At 41.7% G+C, this 19,926-nt stretch overlaps 4 protein-coding genes across 4 annotated transcripts, besides 5 other annotated features; 1 reads left to right on the top strand and 3 right to left on the bottom strand.

Annotated features, from left to right (window-relative positions):
• Window positions 1-9: 9 nt before the first annotated feature.
• PVX_122800 (hypothetical protein, conserved) lies at window positions 10-2,580 on the top strand (the record flags this gene model as incomplete). Its single annotated transcript, XM_001617073.1, has 1 exon — window positions 10-2,580. One exon carries the CDS (start codon window positions 10-12, stop codon window positions 2,578-2,580), a length of 2,571 nt encoding a protein of 856 aa, XP_001617123.1.
• Window positions 823-888: a microsatellite.
• Window positions 2,286-2,306: a microsatellite.
• Window positions 2,581-3,332: 752 nt separating the features above from the next.
• On the bottom strand, window positions 3,333-9,158 carry PVX_122795 (hypothetical protein, conserved; the record flags this gene model as incomplete). The annotated part of the gene is made up of 1 exon (XM_001617072.1): window positions 3,333-9,158. One exon carries the CDS (start codon window positions 9,156-9,158, stop codon window positions 3,333-3,335), a length of 5,826 nt encoding a protein of 1,941 aa, XP_001617122.1.
• Window positions 4,942-4,982: a microsatellite.
• Window positions 5,801-5,838: a microsatellite.
• Window positions 7,993-8,015: a microsatellite.
• Window positions 9,159-11,743: 2,585 nt separating the features above from the next.
• PVX_122790 (hypothetical protein, conserved) lies at window positions 11,744-12,605 on the bottom strand. The gene has a single exon (XM_001617071.1). It carries the CDS (start codon window positions 12,354-12,356, stop codon window positions 12,129-12,131), a length of 228 nt encoding a protein of 75 aa, XP_001617121.1. The 5' UTR covers window positions 12,357-12,605; the 3' UTR covers window positions 11,744-12,128.
• Window positions 12,606-13,410: 805 nt separating this feature from the next.
• On the bottom strand, window positions 13,411-18,499 carry PVX_122785 (hypothetical protein, conserved; the record flags this gene model as incomplete). The annotated part of the gene is made up of 12 exons (XM_001617070.1): window positions 13,411-13,764; window positions 13,964-14,045; window positions 14,135-14,190; window positions 14,320-14,405; window positions 14,544-14,624; window positions 14,805-14,970; window positions 15,173-15,298; window positions 15,500-15,646; window positions 15,788-15,858; window positions 16,063-16,143; window positions 16,329-16,391; window positions 16,606-18,499. The coding sequence occupies 12 exons, from the start codon at window positions 18,497-18,499 to the stop codon at window positions 13,411-13,413; spliced, it is 3,207 nt and encodes a 1,068-aa protein (XP_001617120.1).
• Window positions 18,500-19,926: the final 1,427 nt, after the last annotated feature.

The following is a 19,926-nucleotide window of genomic DNA, read 5'->3' as shown; positions in this document are numbered from 1 at the left end:
TTCCAAACCATGGAGCGGAAGAAGGCGCAGGAGATCATCGACGGGATTCAGGCAACTGACCCCAAGACGAGGCTGAAGCACATGAAGGAGATAAAAACGTTATGTGAAATTTTAGGAATGGAAAAAACAAAAAATGAAGTCATCGAATTTTTGTACAACCTAATAGAAGACGATTCAGATGTCCTCTTCGAATTGTCAAACAATTTAGTTACCATAACAAATTTTTTAAGCGATGTAAATGACTGTAGTTCCCTATGTGATTTAATACTGCATTTCATTGTGACGTACGAAAGGGAGATTAATGTGAATGCCTTTCTCGCCTTTAATAATTACGTGCATAAATGTGACCGTAGCACACTGATAGATATTATATGCCCCAAAACGATGAAGCTGGTTGGTAGCGATAGTGATAACTACCGAATTGGAGTTAGCAAAATTATTCCAATAATAATCGAGAGGTGCATAGAGGAGGGGCAAGCTAAATATATGAAGACGTTCATCCAGATATTTTTAGAACTGTGTCAAGATCAAAGCATACTGGTAAAGAAATCCTGCTGTGAAACTTTCTGCTCCTTCGTTTTTATTTTAAAAAGGTATAAGGAACTTAGCCAGAATTGTACGTACGCTTCGGCGAAAGGGGAAGAAGAGAAGGGGAAGACACTTGCTTCGGATGAAACAACTGGGAGGGCCCACGGATATGCACATCAAACGGGTGCGAATAATGAGGCAGATTGGAAAGGGGGGACACTCAGTGGGGATAGGAAAGAACAACTGGAAGGAAAGCTCGAAAAGAGGGAAGAAGTGAATGGTGTGATGAGCACCCATAAAACCGCAACACTCGCAGCAACCGCAGCAAGCGCAACAAGTGGACACACGCCAAATGGGGAAGGAAAAAACATCGAACAGGAAATCATCACCCTAAAAACGAATGAAAAACGGAAACTATTTGTAGAGAAACTGTGGGAAGGAGCGAAAGAAATATATAGATGCTTTTTTTCACCCATCAATGGAATGGACGAAGTGCAAATAAGCGCAGTGTCCATATTAGCAGATGTGCTAACATGTGACCCACATTTTGTGAAAAATTTAGAAGAGACGTTGAGGAACATCTGTAATGATGAAAGCTGGAGAGTAAGAGCCGTTTTAGCAAATAACATTCACAGAATTTTAAAAGTGAGAAAGAGTGAGGACATCTCTATAGTCATTCTCTTACTACTGAAAGATGTAGACAGTAATGTGCGTAGTATTGTGCTGAATAATCTGGACAATATTTTAGTACATTCAAAAATAAGTGTCAACATAATGGATGAAATTTTTGATGATTTGAAGAGAGACATTGACAGCAATAATGTGCATTTAAAAATTTCTCTGTGCAAATTGTTATGCTCTTTACCAGACATTTTGGACAAAAATGGATCCATAGAATATATCCTCCCGTTATTTTTGTTATTCATAAGGATAGAAGAAAGCGATTTGAAGTCGGATCTGTTCACCTGCCTGCATAAAATTTCGAAACTTATTTCCTTTTTTGATATGAAACAAATTATTATGCCTTTGTGTCAAGAAATTGTTAAGAGTAGAAATTGGAGATTAAGGTGTACATTATTTCATTACTTAAAATTTTTTGATCACTTTTTTTTTTATCAAAATAAGGAAAATTTTTCTTCAAATTATGGCGATTTCTGGAGCTTCATAAACATTGGGGCTAAAGATATGGTCTACTCCATCCGAATGGAGGTACTCGACACGCTCCACTTTTTAATCAAGGGCAGGGGTTTCTCCTTTTTTGAAAAAGGAATTACATACCTGTTAAGTGACCTTAAAGAATCTAGTAGCCACATCAGCAGAATTACGTGCCTGCAATACATTTCCAGACTTGTCATTTATTTCCCCCTGCAATATATAGAAAATAAGGTGCTAGCCATTTTGGAAGAATTGAACGCTGATAAGATAAGCAACGTGCGCTATAACATTGTTAAGGCCATTTATTATGTGAAGAATTACGTCAAGTATGTCTTGTCTGTCATAATGAGTGACACGTACGACACGTTGATGGGTAAAATTAAGAAACTTGTGGAAAGGAGGAACAGGGAGAATGAGGAAATTGAAAAGGGTCCTTCGAATCAGGGGGCCCAAGTGCCTACTTCAAACGCAGGGGTGAGCGCAGATCAGCATTCCCCTTTAGACACCAAGGAAGATGCCGAAACGGATGACGACAGCGAACATGGTGTGCAGAATTTCCTGTCCAACAAGCCTTCCGGAAACGATGCTGGCTACTTTCACCTCTTGGAGAGTAGGCAGTGCCTCCTGAAAGATCAGCTTAAGAGGAAGAAGTATTCCTTTTTAATCAACTCATGCGCAGTTTCGTCCCTGACCTTTTACGACAATATGAAGAATACGGACACGAATAGGCGCTGCTGCGAGCGCATTTTGAGTTTCCTCTCGGAGAAAATTAATTCGCTGGGGGCCGACAAGGACGCCGACGTGTCCACGGCATCCAGGTCTCTGAAGAACGACGACTTCTTCTACTACGTAAGTTCCGTGAACACGTTCAGCGCGGTGTGCCGTCCGATCAAGTGAGCGCGCGAAAAGGTGAAGCGGTGGAGCGGTGCAGCGATAGGTGGTAAGTATTAAGCGGTAAGGGTGAAAGGGTGAAATCGTGAGGCCGCTTTATGCGCAGGCTCCTTTCCCTCTTCCACGCCGCTGCCCATGTCCAAATCGCGCCGCACTGTGCCCCTTTTTATTTCAGTGATAATTCCTCCCGCATATCTGTGCATGAATGCACATAAATTATGCCACATTAACTGCTTACCTTTTTTTTTTTTTTTTTTTTCCAGCGCGCACAAATTGGTATTGTCCTGTGCGTGCACACACATGTGAGTAGCCATTTTTTAATTTTTTCGTAACTTCGAACCGTCGCATTGTTCAAATGATAGCCCCAAGCGGGGGCCTACATGCGTGATCTATGACGACGGTGTGGCGGTAGGCTGTACCAGTCCGTGGAACGCTCCCAGGGGGGTTTTCCCATTTGTAAACGTAAATCGGTGCGCACGCGTTTCCAATATGTTAATGACCGTTGGTCGACAACACGTTCGGGAAAAAGTGAATGTTGCGTGGGGAACAAAATTGAAAGTGTCAAGTGTCGCGCACTGCGTGGAGGGGGGCGGCGTGGTACACATGTATGCGCGAATATAGAAATACACCAATACACGCATACACGAAGGGAGCTGAACTACAATGGTGCCTCGTTTGACAAGGAGTCACAAAAAAAGGGGGAGGGGCCGCTTATCCCCATTTGGGTGTCCCCCATTTGTGGAGCACTGATTTGGGGCCTACGCCTCGAACAAGGCGTAGAGCAAGACGTTGCAAATGTAGAGGGACTGGTCGCTCGGCAGCTTCTTCTGCTTAATGACATTCTTGAATATGAAGAAGTAGGGCATCAAGTCCAGGATGTTTTGAGAGTGATAAACAAACTTCACATGCGCATTAATTTTTTGGTAGTAAATTTTTCTAGATATTACAGAGGGGGCCATTTGAAAGGGGATACAATTTATAATGTCTTTAAGGAGCAAAAGGATTGTTTCTTTGGCCAGGGAAATTACGTCCGTGTTATTTTCCAGCGATTCTATGTAGGAATCTAATTTGAGCAAATTATTTGTCTCTTCTTGCATCAAGTCTGCCGTAAGGGTGGGGTCTTTTCCATTTGCTACAGCATCCTTTGAATTTTTCGTTTTTTTATAATATAGGGAATCTTTTTTCGCCTTCATTTGGTTCGTCTGTCTGGTTTTCTTCCTATTCTTATCATCAGTCTCGTTAGCAATTGCCACTTGATCTTTGCAAATTTCGCTATTCTGGAATGCACTATGGGGGGACAGCGTGTCTGTATTGCCATTGCAGCTCGCTACTTCGTTGGGGAAGTCACTTCTGACGTTACTTATGACCATCGTTTTGTTATTATCTTCATCGTGTGGGAGGTAGTGTTGCATTTTCTCCATCTGGGCAACGAAGGAATGATGGGATTCTTCCTCACGGGTCTTATTTTTTTTTCCCCTCTCGGTAATATGATGCTCCTTCTTTGGGGTTCGTTTGAGCTGTTCCGTTTGCTGCCACTCTGTTTGCGGCCCCCCCTTTTGCTGCCATTCCGTTTGCTGCCACTCCTTTCGCGGCCACTCCTTTTGCGGCCATTCCATTTGTAGCCAGTTCATCTCTTTCTCCTTCCCTCGCGAACATTCTACATTTCCACCGCAGATGTTTGTGCCAACCGCGTTCGTAAAATATTCTCCATCCACTTTCTTTTGCAAGCAGGAAGGAATAGTTTTTCTTCTATCAGCCGCATCATTTCGGGTTGCTTGCAAATCATTTTTCGAGGGGTACTTGTGAGCAAAAATATGTCCTACGTGTGCGGGCTTGCTCAAGGATGCGCCCCTATTATACATGGTTAAATTTTCCCTTCCGAATTTTTCCGTTTGGTAAAATTCTCCAAATCTGCTTAACCCTTTGTCGCTCCATACCGCGTCTGGGTTGTCCACCAGGAAGGCAAAGTTGGGGTTGTGTCTCGATTTGATTCGCTGCCTATCAGCGTCGTCATTCAATTCGGCACCAGCGTCGTCATTCAATTCAGCGCCCGCGTCTGCTCCTGCTAGTGCGCTTGCCTCCTCGTTGACGCCCTCCATGAAGAACGTGTTGGCCCCCGCGAGGCTCCCGCTGCTGCCCAGGCCAGTCGATCGAACTGCAGAGTTGAAGTAGAGCTTCCTCTTCAAGGAGCTATTCTGGATGAGCTGCATCAAGAAATCGTAATTTTTTTCATTCAGGAAATAGTCTAGGTATAAATGTTTATGCTCTATGGTTAAGATGCAGGCGTAGACGAATCCAAAAACGGTGCAGTCGAATTCTTTGAAATATAACAAAGTGTTTGTCTTTTTTTCGAAAATTTTAATCACCCATCTTTTTTTGTCTCTCTCATAGAATATGTTTTCCTTCGGTAGGTTTTGCATTTTGTCTACCAAGTCGTTGGAGAATTCTACGCCTAAGGTTTTGTACAGAACGGCTCTCGTCTTCGAGGTGATGCTACTGTGGGGGGGGTACTCTCCATGGGTGTCTCCACTTTGCGTAAAAGTACTTAGATTGTGATCCCCATCTTGGAATGATTTCTCTTTTATTTTACTTTTGGAAATTTCTCCAACCCAATTGTGTGCATCCTTTTTCGCGTTTACTATGTTGTAACTGGGGACGTCCACTTTCCCTCTACCGCTAACCGCACAGTTTGTGTGAGAGCCTTCATGTGATGAAGACGCAGAAGCGCTGGGGGGGATCTCAACGCTTAACGGATTAATCGTGTTATTTAAATTTGCTTCTCTAACGTCGGTGGGGCTTTTATTTATGCTGTAAAAGGGGCGTCGCTTTTCATCTGCGCCATTGTGGTAGCGATTTGTGTCTTCTGCGTTTTCTTCCTCTTCTGCGTCTTCTACCTCTTCTACCTCTTCACCCTCTTCACCTTCTTCACCTTCTGGTTGTAGTTCTTTCGGGTTGGGCTTCTGGCTGGACCTCTCTGTTCGCCTCTGCCCCGGTTCGTTGGCAGTACAGCCATATGCAGTGCCAGCATCGTGGCAATACTCGTTGAAGAGCTTCTCCAGAGGGTTCTTCCCCTGGTGTGCGCCCCCCCGTTGGTTGGTCTTTCCCCCGTTTGGGGCTCCCCCGTTTGGAGCCCTTCCACCTGTTGCGTACCCACTGATGGAGACAAAGAACATCCTCTCCTCATCATCGAGGTTGCTAAAAATGTTATACTTCTTCCTTATGTAGTTGTACATATGTTGTAGTGCCATCTGCCTGGACTGGTGATAAGAAAAGCTTTGTGCAGGCAAAAACTTCCTCCTCATATTTGTCATTTTGTCCCCATCCTCATATCTGCATGACCACTTCATTCTACCAGAATCGTAGTAAACCCCCCCCACAGGAATTATTATGGACTCTAATTCTTCTTCACTGTATAAGTTACCTATTCGTTCTTTCTCTAGAAGGCTTATAATATCACGTAGATTTAGATGCACATTGTCCAGCTGCTTCTCCTTCAACAGGTTGGAATAATTTGCATCATTTGTGTAAATGCTGTTAAAATGATCGTCAGTTGCTTCGCCTCCTTTGTATGTAGCGCTAAAGTTTTGTTCCTTGAAGGGGCTACTTCTGCATGCAGGGGTATCTACGTTTATAAGTTGTGTCGATTGGGGGCACTCCATACCATTCAGCAGTCCACCATCATAGTAGCTGTTCATATCGCTACGTTGCTGCCTTTTTCTCTTTGTCGTTTCTTCCGCATGGACTCTCTCATCCATTTCGTTGTTTGTGAGTCTAATGAAATCCCACCCCTCCGCTTCGTCATATTCGTCTGCACTGCCACGTTTGCTATTGTGTTTGTGTTTGTAGTTGTGCTTACACTTTTCTGTGCTACTGGGGTGGGTATTCTCAACGTAGGGCGGCACTTCAGCTCCCTTTTTCTTACCGCTGCCACTGATCTGGTTATAAGTTCCGTTGAACAGTTTATTTCTTAGGTAAGAATTTTGGAGACTCTTCAATATGTACGTATTGTAGCTATTATTTTTGTACAACTCTGGGGGGTTATTTTTATATATATTTAAATTGAGTAAAGAGTAGTCTTCTATTTTTAATTTTTTTTTTAAACTGTAATCTACATCTCGGTTTATGCTTCTCTTCAAATTGGCTATTTTGTTTCCCTCTTCGATGATGTCCTTTTTATTTTCCTCATCAGCATGCTGCACTTGGTTGGTCCCAACGAGGTTAATTATTTTCCCTTGGATGGGGAAAGAACTACTGGGAACTGCACCTCTGCCCCTAACGCCGCTGCTTTTATCATGCACGGTATGATTGATTAGGGGCACCCCCTTCAGAGGAGTCACATTTGGATATTCTCTCTTTTTCTGAAGATTGCACGAAGCATTTTCCTTCTTCTCAAACTCATTTACGTTTGACTTCTTCCTATTTATGTCGTTGTATAAGCTCCCGTCTGACATGGATGAAGAAGAGTCCATGTACACACTCATGCTATTGACTACACTGTTGGTTGTAGATTTGGGGAGAGTGATTTTCTCACATAAGTCCCTCTCCTCCTCATTGCACATGCTGAGTAAAAATTTGGTGCTCTTCGGGGAACTGTTGTTGTGCGTGCTTTCGTTGAAATCGGAGCAGGTGTTGTTGGTACTTTCGGTAATTGTGTCGTCCGTTAGCTTTTTGTACAGGTGCTGATTTAGTTGGTTCCTCAGCTGTTCGATTTGGTCTTCCCGCGGGTCATTAAGCGGTTCATTCAACGGTTCATCCTGAGGGTCATCCTGAGGATCATACCTCGGTTCGCTTTCATTTTCCCCCGTCTGCTCGATTGCCCCTTCCGCGCTCCCTTTCTCGCTATGCCCTTCTCCTGCGTCTCCACTGGGCAAACCGATTTTATTATTGCAATCTATTCTTCCACCTGCACACGTGGGGTCCTGTTTCTTCCCCTCACTTGTGCGAAAAATTGATGACATTTTCTCCTTCCCTTGGTTGATCGCTTTTCTGGATGATGTGTTCTTCTTCACTTGTTCGCGACTGGCTAGGTTTTCCAAATTGAGGAGGACTCCCCCCTCGTTGTTTTTCACCCCCTTGGAGCCTTTACATATGTCGCGAATTAAGTTGTACATTGAAATGTTTTCCTGGTGGTTCTTTTTAGCGTATTCCTCGTCCTTCATACTTTTGGGCTTCTTACATTCTTCCGGACCGACTGGTACTAACGGTATATCGTCAGCTATGTGGGTTCTGTCTTTCGATTGGTTTCCTTTTGGTGGGCTGCCTTGAGCCATCTGTCGGTCCTGGGCACTTCCGTCGGCGTGCTGCGTAACGCTGCTACGGTTGTTGCTTCGATAACTGCTCAGCTTACTACTACGATCGCTGCTAAGCTTGCTGTTACGATCGCTACTACGCCCACTGCCATGCTCACTGCTACCCCCACTACAATGCTCGCTACCACCCCCACTGCTACGATCACTACTACGCCCAATGCTAAGTCCACTTTTGCCCCCCGCGGGCACATCCTTATTCCCCCCACGCGGCATATTCGCCAAACCCGCAATTAAATAGCTCTTCTTACTTAAGAGCATTTCTCCATACGCAGTCCCATTCATTTTAAGGGGATCTTCAGTTTCGTCTCCTCCTAACAGCACATCATTGTTTATTCCTACCAGGGGGCACCTTTCTTCGATGCTTAAAGAGGGGTCATTTTGACAAACAGTATAAACATTTGCAATGTTCATATTTTTTTTCTTTTTCTTTTTTCCCTTGGCACATTCCCAGATATTCTGTTCTTCTAGAAGCTCATTAGACGGAGTGTATACATTTGGATCCCCTTTTGCGTTTTCGCAGAGCTGGCCCCAAATCGAGGTGTCCTCAAGGATGTCTTTATTCAGAGCCGAATTGGAACCCATAATGTTTCTCAAGGAGCAGCTTTTACTTTTGTTCTTCTCCATTGCGTTTATGTTATCATTTTCTGTGTACTTTTGGTGCGTTGCGTTTTTCATTATGCGTGCGTTCGGTCCGCTTCGGCTTTCGCTTCCGACTGAACTTCCGATTGCATGCCCGATTTCGCGTTCGACTGAACTTCCTACTTCACTACCGACTGAACTTCCCACTCCACTTCCTGCTTCACTTCCGACTTCACTTCCTCCGTTGCGGTTCCCCTCTTCAACATTACTTCTTCCCGTTAGCTGCTCATCCGGGAGAAACATGGAGCTTTTTTTCCCGTCGTGACCCAAACTTGCAGACAAATGAGACTGCTTCGTCGCTTTCATCTTTCCCCTAGTGCTGATTTTTTTTTTTTTTTTTTCGGAAGGTCCATCCGTTTTCACCTTTTTCAAGGGTAGCACGCTACCATCGGATGTTCCGCTTTTATGCTGTCTAATGGCTCTAATTCTGCTAATATTAACAAAATGGTTATTATTGCAACACTTGGTGTTGCACCTAGTGAATGCGCGAGGCCCGTTTACCCTTTCGCCTGTTGCAGCTTTTTTTTTAGTTTGCGTGTTGCTATCTGCCTTGGTGATTTTTTTGTTTTGCGTTAATTTTAAGGTCTCGTATCTTTCTATTGACAAATTTGGAAAGTGGCAGCATTTGCAGTTCATTTTGTGTGCAAGTAAAAAAAAAAAAAAAAACGTGCATATAAGAGTGCAGTTGTGTGTGTGCAGTCGCGCGGACAATTTCGCACCAGCAGCGCGTCAGCTGCTTGTGCAAGTGCGCGTTTGTGCTTGCCTATATGCGTGAATATCAAAATAATGGATTAAGCTCTACTTACATGAAAAAAAGGACACAGGGGAGAGAGTGCAGGAAGGAAGGTATACTCGGTTACAGCGGGAAACTGCTACTTCATTTTTTTTTATTTAGCTTTTTTTTTTATTTCATTTTTTTGAATTTGCTTACGCATAAATGTGCAAATTGTTCGCTAAACACTCGTGGTTGCTTACTGTACAGGGAACTGACCAAATGGTCTCACCATTCGTTTTTTCTTTCCTTCGTAATTATTTTTGTCGGTATTTCGCACGAAATACACAGTAGAATGAAGCTACGTAGTGTTACATAAAATTGCGCAAAAAAAAAAAAAAAAAAAAAAGGAAACAAGAAAAAGGCAGAGGGGAATAAAAAAAAAAAAAAATTTAATTAGAGTTCTTTTAACTATTGTGAAATAATCCCTATTTCACAAAAATGCTAAGTGTAGGAATGTGCTTTTGCAGAAATGCGTACATACGCTCGTATATACATGCATAAATACATACGTGCATACGTACATATGAACAAAGGTCTTTCACAAAAACATGAAAAAAAGGCGAATTCGCGTAAGCCGTCGGGAAAAAAAAAATGTATATATAAGGGTTAATATATTCAGGAGATAAAAAAAAAAAGTACACAATTTGTTTTCATGCGCCTTTTCTTTTTTTTTCATTTCGAATAAAAAATAGAGAAAATGATAACAAAGTGCGTTGTGAAAAAAGCGCGGTTATAGAACATGAAAAATATGAATAAAGGGAAAAAGCTAAGGGAAGTACGTGAAAAAAAAAAAAAAGATATCTTTTACGTTTTGTTTTTAATTCCGTAGAATAGCGTACACATGTACTTTTTGGGACACTCCTATCCTTAGGAGACGAAAAATGCAGCAGCTGCGTGAAAGTGGCCACGCCGAGTGGAAATGAAATAAAAAAAATGGGCAAAAGTGCGGCGCTGATGCAGAGAAGGGGGGCCCCCGGCATCAACAGGGCATCAGGAAATCGGCAATATGCTGGCACTGCGGCAGGGCAGAAGTGTGGCCGCAATAAAGCAGCAGAAATGAAGGAAATTTAACACAATTGCGAGCACGAGTAGAACCACCCCCGCTTTGGAGCAAGAGAACGTGTTTCACACAAAAATTATCCCATTAGTTCAACTAATGTCGGAAGAAAAAGAAAAAACACAGGGGAAATGTACGGAAAACAAAAATGCCTCACATGTTTTTTTGTTGCCTCTTTATTTTTGCATGTCTTATATATAAATAAAACAAATTCCCGCGAGCAGGGAAAAAAAAAAAAAAAAAAACGACCATGTACTCCTCTGGTAAAGGAAAATATAAAAATTTTACGATAAAAAAAAATGCAGAAAAAAAGGTCAGAAATGAAATGTGAAAGCAGAGAAATTGGAAAAAAAAGAAAGGAAAGGATTATGCAAACAATTTGATGTATATACGCACCTTAAAACTTTTTTTTTCCATTTTCGGAAATTGTAGAATTCAAAAAATGTACGCATGTGCATAAGTGTATATATGCGCAGTATGTATAAAGGAATTTTTTTTTTTTTTTCGTAAAAATTTCTCATAGAATTATTTCGATTGGCACAAAATCCGCCATACTTTGCACACTATTTTTGCACAAAAGGGTTGAAGAATGTTTCTTACCTTTTTTATAAAAAAAAAGGAAGAAAAAGAAAAGCATAACGAACATACATGGTTATTTTCCCTTTTTCATGTGGTTTTCAAAAAAAGGGACTCTACACGAATGTGCAAATTGAAGGAATTGCTTTTCTTTGCTTATCTCCTCATGTTTCTGCTTTATCGAATGTGATGCTATTTTTTTTTTTTTTTTTTGACGATTTCGCATAAGTGTAAGAAGAAATAAAATGATGTGAAAAAAGAAAAGTTGAAAATTGAAAACGCTTAAACATGTATAATGGCAAGTGCTCGATCGTAAGAACTTATTTACCAGGAATGTTATTTCTACACTTGGCTGATTAAAAACGTACACGCTCTCATCATGCGACCACATGTGTAGCATCTCTTGTCTTTCAAAAAAAAAAAAAAAAACCAACGACCACGACAGCGACGATATAATGTGCGTGTCAAAAGCGGCATTAATATGCAAACCGCGCTTATTGTGGCATTTAAAAAAAAAAAAATTAAATTGCTCAAAATAGGAATTATTTTTTCCCAAAGTTGAAATGTTATGTGCGTCAAGCGTTTTTCGCCTTTTATGGCTACATAGAAATTTGACCAATCGGCGATTGGCGAGTTGGCCCTTTGCTAGTTCCGCTTACGTGTGCAAGCGTGCCCATTTGCACGCACGAAAAAAAAACGGTGAAAGAGGTGAAAATGGTGAAGGATGATAAAAGGTGGTGAATAGTGATAAGGCATCGTGAAGAATTATAAAAAGTGGTGAAAAATGATGAGAATTGAAAAAAAAAAAAAAAAACTGCGGAGGGGAACTAACACGCGCGCCTACAGGAGGTCGGTCCTCTACGGCGTGAAGGCACGTTCCTACACAAGAGGAAAGCAATTTCATACTTTTTTTTTTTTTTTTTTGGCAAATCTTCTCACCCAAATGAAGGAATCGCAACTGAAGGGGAAACGCTGTACGAAAAATGTGTTACGCTATGCACAAAGTGTGGGTGCATTTTCTTGGATAATTAATTTTCACCTTGGTGAGACGCGTCTTCGCTAACCCTTTGTGGTTTTTCTTGCAGGCGCAGTGGTCACAATGTTCAACTAAGTGAAAATTTTCATGCGTTTTTCAAGCGTTTGTATATTTATTGGCAAAAAATTAGCTCGAAATTTCCCGCTATTCTCTGCTGTTCTCTCAGTTTCTGGCCCCAGGCCTTTTCTTCCTCATCCAGTACTTGAGGAAAAGCTTATTGTCATAAATCTGATCGACATTATTTTTAACGTTATAGTTGCTCCTTGATATGTTTTTTAAGTACAAATGTTGGCTATACTGCAGGGCCTTTTCCTTCTCTGCCGTATTTTTCACGGTGTTAACAAAATTGAAGAAGCTCTTGTACTTGTTGAGGATGTTTTTTTCCATCATTTCGTTCGCATGGGGTAGAAATGGTCGCCTGGTCGCATACGGGAGGGAGACAATGCGGGAAATATGGGAAAAAAGAATAAAATAAAAAAAAAAAGCAAATATGTAAACAAGCAAATAGGCAATCTTTGCTTTCACCCTGGGGTGGGGAGGAGCTAAGACGAATATGCGCACTGCCGCAGGTGTATCCTTCGGTTTGCCATCTACTGACGCGCGTTCGTCACTATCGCATTTTCATACACGTGGAGGTGCAAAAAAAAAAAAGAAAGAAAAAAAGGAATAAAAAAGAAAAAAAGAAACGAATGAACACTCCTAGCCGACTTCGCAAACTGGGCAGCCCATCGCAACACACGCGTACCATTTTTGCATATTTTTGCGTGTTTGCGTATCCACCGTTGCGTCCGCATACTCAAATTCGAAGGGGAGATGTGCAAATGAAAGCTAATTGTGTTTATGTCATCATCACAATGTTAAGAAGTTGGCAAAGAAATGTAAGTTGGTGCTGCTAATGCTGATGAAAGTAGGAAAGAAAAAAAAAATTCACGATGTTATTTAAAAAAAGGTGTAAAATTTTACAATTTAAACGCCAAAAGGGGGATATATATGACAATTGTGTAAATATACCCATGTCAAAAAAAGGGAGAAAAAAAAAAAAAAAAATGTACAAAACTTATTTATAAATTTTATGCATATAAATTAAAATTGAAGAAAAAATGTGTTTAATTAATCAGGACGTGTGAAAGCAGTAACGCGATAAAACACATTTTAAGTTTTGTCCCTCTTAGTAACTTTTTATGAAAAAAAAAAAACACCTAAACAGAAGAATAATGTAACTGTAAATTATTCTTCTGGGTGTCCATCCTCATAAGGCTATTTCGTTTAGGATAACAATGTGTAAGTTAAAAAAAAATTACACCATTTTGTCATTCCCATTTGTGTACGCTTTTGCTTTATCTGTCCGAGCCAACCATATGGAGGTACATTTTTTCCCCTTTTTTTTGGTGAAGCAATTTTTGTAAGTTCCCATTTTGCCTTCACATATGATTGCACCTTTTGATCACTTCTTCACTTTCTTGCTACCAGTCAGGGAGCTACTTGAAGATAACTTTTGGACAATATTTGCCGCCTCCTTCTTCGTCATCGTTTCCTTCTTTTCCAATTTTTCTGGGTCCTTTACTGCTTCTTCCTTTTTCACGTTGTCCTTACTTGCTAATTTTTCTTGATTTGATTTTTCTTTCCTTTTTATTTTCTCTTCCTTTTTTAAATTTTCCCTGTCCATCCGTTTTTGTCTCTTCACTTGTTCCATTTTTTGTGTAATTAGGTTTAGCTTTCTTTTGCGGATGTCATAAATTTTGGTCAGCAGTTGCTCGTTCTTAAATAATTTAATTCCTTCTTCCGAGGCCATCCATTTCTGCGGGAAAAACAAAAAAAAAGGTAAACACAAAATAAACGACGTGCTGATGAACACACTGTAGGAGAATTAAAAAACAAAAGAGGGGGGGTGAATTCCTTGTGCCGTTCAAATCGCCCGTGTTAGACACACCCTGATGTGGGTGTTCCCATGGGGAAACTTCCCCCCTCCGTCTGTACATGTCAAAGGTAATTAGTACCTTTCTGTTATCCTCGCACTTTTTGTACACCAAATAAGTCTTGAACTTCCGCTCCGTGTCCGCCTTCGTTAGGTGCTCATTTCTAGGAGGAAAAATAAAAACAACGTCGAATTGGTGAAGCGGTTGCATAAAATTGCACTGGCGAATTGCAAAAGTTAAGGCTAATCTCACTTGAGCTTGAACTGGTCCACTAGGACATCCTTCTTCGTTGCCTTTCCATGAGAATGCTTCAAAAAAAAAAGGAAAAATGTGCGCACAGGAATAATTGCAGCATGGAAAAAAAAAAATACACACACTGTAACGCACAGCTGTAAGTACTTATCCTTGCGCGATGTAACCTAGTGCTGCTCACTCACCTTTATTAATTTCTTAATGTCATAGTTGTCCAGAGTGTTCTTCGGATTGTTCCTTTCGGAGAGGTATATGAAGGGGTTGTTCTCTTCTGCCAAATGGGGTGGAAAAAATATGCACACGTTGGAGAGAGGCGCGGATATGATTTGGTACAAATTAGCCCAAATTAGCAACAAAAATGGCAAACGCGTGGTGGAAAAACGTAGGGAGAAAAATCGGTGGTGATTACTTCCCCAAGACATGTACTGGCATCCGTAAATGTTCTCCTTATATATCAGGTTGAACTCCTTCCACGTGTTTTTGTTAATTACTAGCGAGGTGAAACGGGGGGAAATAAATGAGTATATAAAAGAAATAAAAATAATATATTTTTTTTTTTTCTGTCCAACAAAAGGGCGTGGGAATTCACCCCCAAATGCACTTCTCTCGTGGGTATTTCCATTTTATCATTTGGAGACGTTCCTTTTTTTCCCTTCGTTGAACCACTTACTGTTGTAGTTCCGCTTGGGGTTCCCTTCGAATGTCCACTCCCAATTAAACAAAGAGAAGAAGTGAATATCCTGACTGGTAGGTATTGTTATGGGCGTTATGTCGATGTCCCTGTTTAGCTCATTATCTGGGACGATGAACATGTCTTGGGAGCTTCCGTCGCTTTCCTGCAGATGTTGGAAGGTTGCCATTGAGAGGAGAGGCCAGTGGGAGAGGGCAGCGGGGGAGTGAAGTGGGAGTGCGCGATCGCCACTGCATGCCAACGCATGCCAACGCATGCCAACGCATACCGACGCGTTTACGTATTCACTACCCCTTCGATCATACATCAACACGCAGGGGGAAGAACTCCCCTTGCGCAAAACCTACCGTTTCGTTTTCCTCATTCTCCGTCGTAAGGTCGATCGTTTCAAACTTCTCGTAGTAATCTTCATTCGTGTCATTTTCATATTCCATATCATCGTGGTAATAAAAGGGGAGCAAATTTATGTTGTCCTGAAGGGCAAAAGTCGGTGGTGATCGTAGCGGTGATGGCGGCGTTGTGTGCGGGGCACACATTTGGGGGCATATGCACATGAAAAGTAATGCGTTCCGTAGAAAGCAAGGCCATCTAGCGAACCGTTCCCCAAAACGACGTTCTTAAAAATAATCGGTACGAATGGCGCAAAAGAATAAATAGCAAAATTGATTTATTACGTCTAAAACTTTATGCACGAGGAGGGACATGTATGGCCTTGTCCACGAATTGTCGTAAAAGTAAAAGCTCCTGATGTAGTCCGAGTTTTTCAGCTTGGAGTAAAATTCGTTGTCTTCCCAAAGCTTGGACCTCACTCCCTTTTCATTCTGCATGTGAACCGTCGGAAAAAAAAAAAGGGAAAAGGAAATGTGAAGCAGTTCTTCCAAGTTGGTGGTAAAATTTCCGTAGCAAAGAATTACACGTAGCAATAATTTCATGTATGTAGGCATATTCGCAATTCTCTTCACCTGTGTGATTATCTTGCTCCCATCAATGCTGTCAACCGACGGGATTTCCTCAAAGAATTCTTTATTGTCCACTGCAGGGGTGGGAGGAACGTGCGAAATGTGGAGTGGCATTACGGCATGGAAAAAAGAAAAACACTTGTAAGAATGTTCTGTGGGGGTTATTCAAAACGGGCACACGTTCTCACGTATGCATCTACGCAACTACGAAACTACGCATCTGTGCACCACCCCGCGTGCATGTTCATATCGCTGAGCGCGCCCCCTGCTTAACGCACCGTATACTTTGAAGTAATCCACAACTGTCCTTTTGTGACTTCCGCATATCTTCTCGTAGTCCGCGAGAAGTTTCTGCTTATCTGCGTGGAGGGGCGGGTTGGAAAAAAGAGGCATGACGGGTATAGTGTGAATGTGGTAAATAAACAAAGTGGGGAGCGCATTCGTCTGTGCGTTTGTACATAAGGAGGAGTGTAATTCTATTTGAAGACTCTTTCCCTCATTTTTTTCCTTTCATTTCTCTTATCGTTTCCCCTTTGTGTCATACCCAAAGCGCAATTGCCCTTAAATAAGCGACTCGATTCCTTGGCGCCCTTTCGGTTGCACGTGACTGCAAATGGGGGGAAGAAGAAGCATGTGAGTGTGTGCACACTAGTGAGAAGCGCCTGCAACTTGGCAAATGCGCAGGGGAGTACTCTAGAACGAGTGATGACTCATCTGCGGAGAGTTATTCGCCAATAGTCCATATGACCGCTTAACAGCTCAGCACATATGGGGGAGTTCTCCCCACACCGTGGAGACGGAACAACCTCGCGCGCTCATACTTATGGGTAGCTGGTTTTGGGCTTCCATCAGTTTGTCCCGTAGGGCCTCGTTAAAACTGAGGACATTGGCAATTGGGTATTTAACGACTTGCTCTGAGTTCTCATTCGAATTGGCGGCACTTACTGCCTGATTTTTTTTCATTGTCAGCCAAGACAGTATTAAGTTCTGCTGCTTGGGCTTCTTCTCTTCAGTCTTATTCTGTGCTACCATGCTATCCAACTTGGTAACAGTTGCGGCTTTTTTTTCTTCCAGACATTTGGCGTCTTCTATTTTTTTTTTCTTTTCTTCTTGTTTTTTCATGTCCATTTTTTTTTTGATGATTTTTTTTTTCTCAGTTAAAATTTTCTTGCACCTTTTTTCGGATTCGAAATATTGTTTCTTCTTCAGCTCATTTAAATAGTCATGTATTTTGATGATGCTCTGTAGGTCCTTACTCACAATGGAGTTTTTTAATTTGATTAACGTTTTATATATTTTGCTCATGTTATTTCTGAATTCTTTAAAATATTTAAATATTTCTTTATAGTACGAGGGGAATATGTCGTAGTTGTCATTTTCCCAAACCCATAGACACTCCTTTTCGTTATTTTCGTTTTTGCTGACATTCATTTTTTTCATATTGTCCCCTAGACTTTTCCTGCTCAGTAAAATGGGGATGCTGGAGAGGAGGTCCTCCCTGCTGATGTGGATGTTGTAGTTCCCCTTCTCGCCATCGTCCGAGTAGTACTCCTCATCGGAGAAATTGTCCATGGATAGGTGGCACTGGTTTGCGTGACTTTCGTGACATTCGCGATTTTCCCAGCTTTCGTTACCTCGGTTAAGCGGCACATTGGGCGGTGCGTTGAGCGGTGCGTTGCTATCCTGCCCGCTTTGGTTCTCCTCCGCTTGGTTCAGCGCAAAAGCAGCGTTGCCCGCCGCTTTGTCAGAACTGGGTGCGGTGTTTACAGGGAATTTGTCACGCACCAATTCGTCATTGTTGAGGATGTAAAACAATAACTCGACCAACTCGGATAGCGTGTGGGAAGACCCTTCGCAGAGGAACCTGATGATGTATTTTTCCTTGGCGGAGAGTTTAATCGAATTAAACATAATACTAGATTTTTCAATTGTATTTAACATTTCGTCATTTTCATTTTCATTCTCATTATAAGCAATGCTTTTTATTTTGTTGATTCTTTTAACATTGTTAAGGATGTTGTAACAAGGGAGGTGATTATTCAGTAAGCTTCCTATTTCGGAATTGATATTCGGCAAAGTTTCGATCCATTTATTTAGCTGTTCGTCATTTTCTTCATTCAACACTTCACCGTTGTTACTACTTTGTAATTTTATGAATTTGGAAGAACTTTTTTTTTTCAATTCCATATTACTTCTCTGAATCCTGGGGCTTGAAGAACTGTTGGTGGAGATGTCTACCTCGTTAAACACATCTTCTTGGTTTAAATTTGACGGGCCATCCTTATCTACATTTCTGTCGTCATTTTTGTAAATATCAATTTCGTCTTCACCGTCATTATCTTTACTGTTAATACTGTTGGCGTTTTCTTTGCCTTTTTTTTTTTTTTTTCTTTCCTTGATTTTTTCCTTATCCTTTGAGGTTTTGTGTGACTCATCGTTTTTCCCTTCCTTGTTTTTTTTGGGGCCTTTCTTTTGGGTGCCTATTTCTGCACTGTCTATCGAAGCATTATTCTTCGCTTTTTCATGACTTGCTTTTTTTTTCTTCTTTTCTGTCGTGTCCTCAACCTGGTCCGCACTGACAGGGCCGCATTTGTCGAACTCAATTTCTTCGTCGAAGCACAGAACGGCTCGCCCGCTCAGTATCCGCTCCTTAACATCGTTCGCTTTTTTTCTCCCTTTCTTTTCGTTAGCCTTCTTTTTGGCCGTGTTTTCCATTTGCGCTCCTTTTGCCTCGCGACAGCGGGTTGGGAACTGTTCCCCTGTTTTGCGGCGCGTGGTTTATCTACTTTGCGGATCTACTTCGATGTGCGTTTTCCCCCTCGACACGCCTCTAAATACGTTCGGAAGAGGGGCCAACGCTTTTTTTGCGCAAGCGGGGCGTGGAAATCATTTCGCATGGGCGCAACCGAAATTGCACACAGTTTTAAACTTGGTGCGGAGAGCGTACGCGCGTTGTGCGCACAGGAATGCAGGCATGTAGGAACGTGCTCATGTAGGGGGGTACGTATGTAGGAGTGTACGCATGTAGGAACATACGCACGTAGGAATGTACATATGTAGGTGGGCACGTGCGTGCTGCTCGTTCGCATGCACGTGTGGGTGGGAATCCCGCTAGGCCCATACACATGTATACACGCGCATAAGGCGTTCGCGCGTGGGAAAGTGTTAACAGAAGGCTCACGGCACTCGTTCGGGTGTCCCCATTTGGCGCCGTTCTTAATTAAAACGAATCTACCGGGTGTACGTTCGGTCGACGCCCACCCCTTGGGTGTGTGTTCGGCTGAGGCGTATCCCCAAGCGGTGTGTGCTCAGAGAAGAAACATCCATTTAATGTGTGCTTCGTGGAAGCGCAATTAAAATGGGGTTTGCCAGAAAGGGTTCAAAAATGGAAAAAAGGGGAAAGAGGAAAAAAGGGAAAAAAAGGGAAAAAATAAGCATTAAATAGCTTTCTTCTCCCTTTTTATTCATAAAGTACATAATTCCCCTCATGTGACAAAATCCTTTAATTTTCTTTTTCCTTTTTTCAGCACATGAAAAGATGTTCCACGGAAAAAAAAAAAAAAATTCATCCTTTTTCACATTTTCATGAAATTGTTTTAATATTGTATGACTCTTTTTTTTTTTTTTTTATTTTTCCTAGACTTTTAACAATTGAAAAAAAAGGAGAACCGACCCTCCTTCATTTGAAATGTATAATCCTAGAATACGCACAAAGAACTTTTGCTTATTGTTTACGGCATTTTTTTTTTTTTTTTTCACAAATGGGACTACTTTCGCTACAGAGCGTTTGCACATACACGGGGGGGATAATATATAAGTACTATATGCACGTGCATCCTTTTTTTTTTTTTTTTTCCCTGGCCGTTATTCGAAGCGTTTGTCATTTGCTTACTAGAACAACATAAAACTGGTTTTACATTTTTGCTCTCTTTTACGCTTGTGTTCCTTTACCCTCGATTCCTAAATGGCATAACGCACATGTGTGTTTACACGCACGTAGGCATATCTCTCAAATACGTGTATGGATACACTCACATGTTAGTGTTGGAGGGCTTGCATCACATAATACAGGTAAATTTCTTTGTCTTGCGTACTTCAAGTGCTTTGGAGGTTATTTTTTTTCAAAGGAAAATCACATCACT

This window comes from Plasmodium vivax, chromosome 14 (assembly GCF_000002415.2).
Source record: "Plasmodium vivax chromosome 14, whole genome shotgun sequence".
Lineage (NCBI taxonomy): Eukaryota > Apicomplexa > Aconoidasida > Haemosporida > Plasmodiidae > Plasmodium > Plasmodium vivax.
Note: the sequence above shows the minus strand (reverse complement) of the source record. Positions and strands in the feature narration are given on the sequence as shown.

What these genes read in the sequence shown, in the direction of transcription:
- PVX_122790 (XM_001617071.1), bottom strand. Translation starts at nt 12,356, where the DNA reads ATGATGGAAAAAAACATCCTCAACAAGTACAAGAGCTTCTTCAATTTT.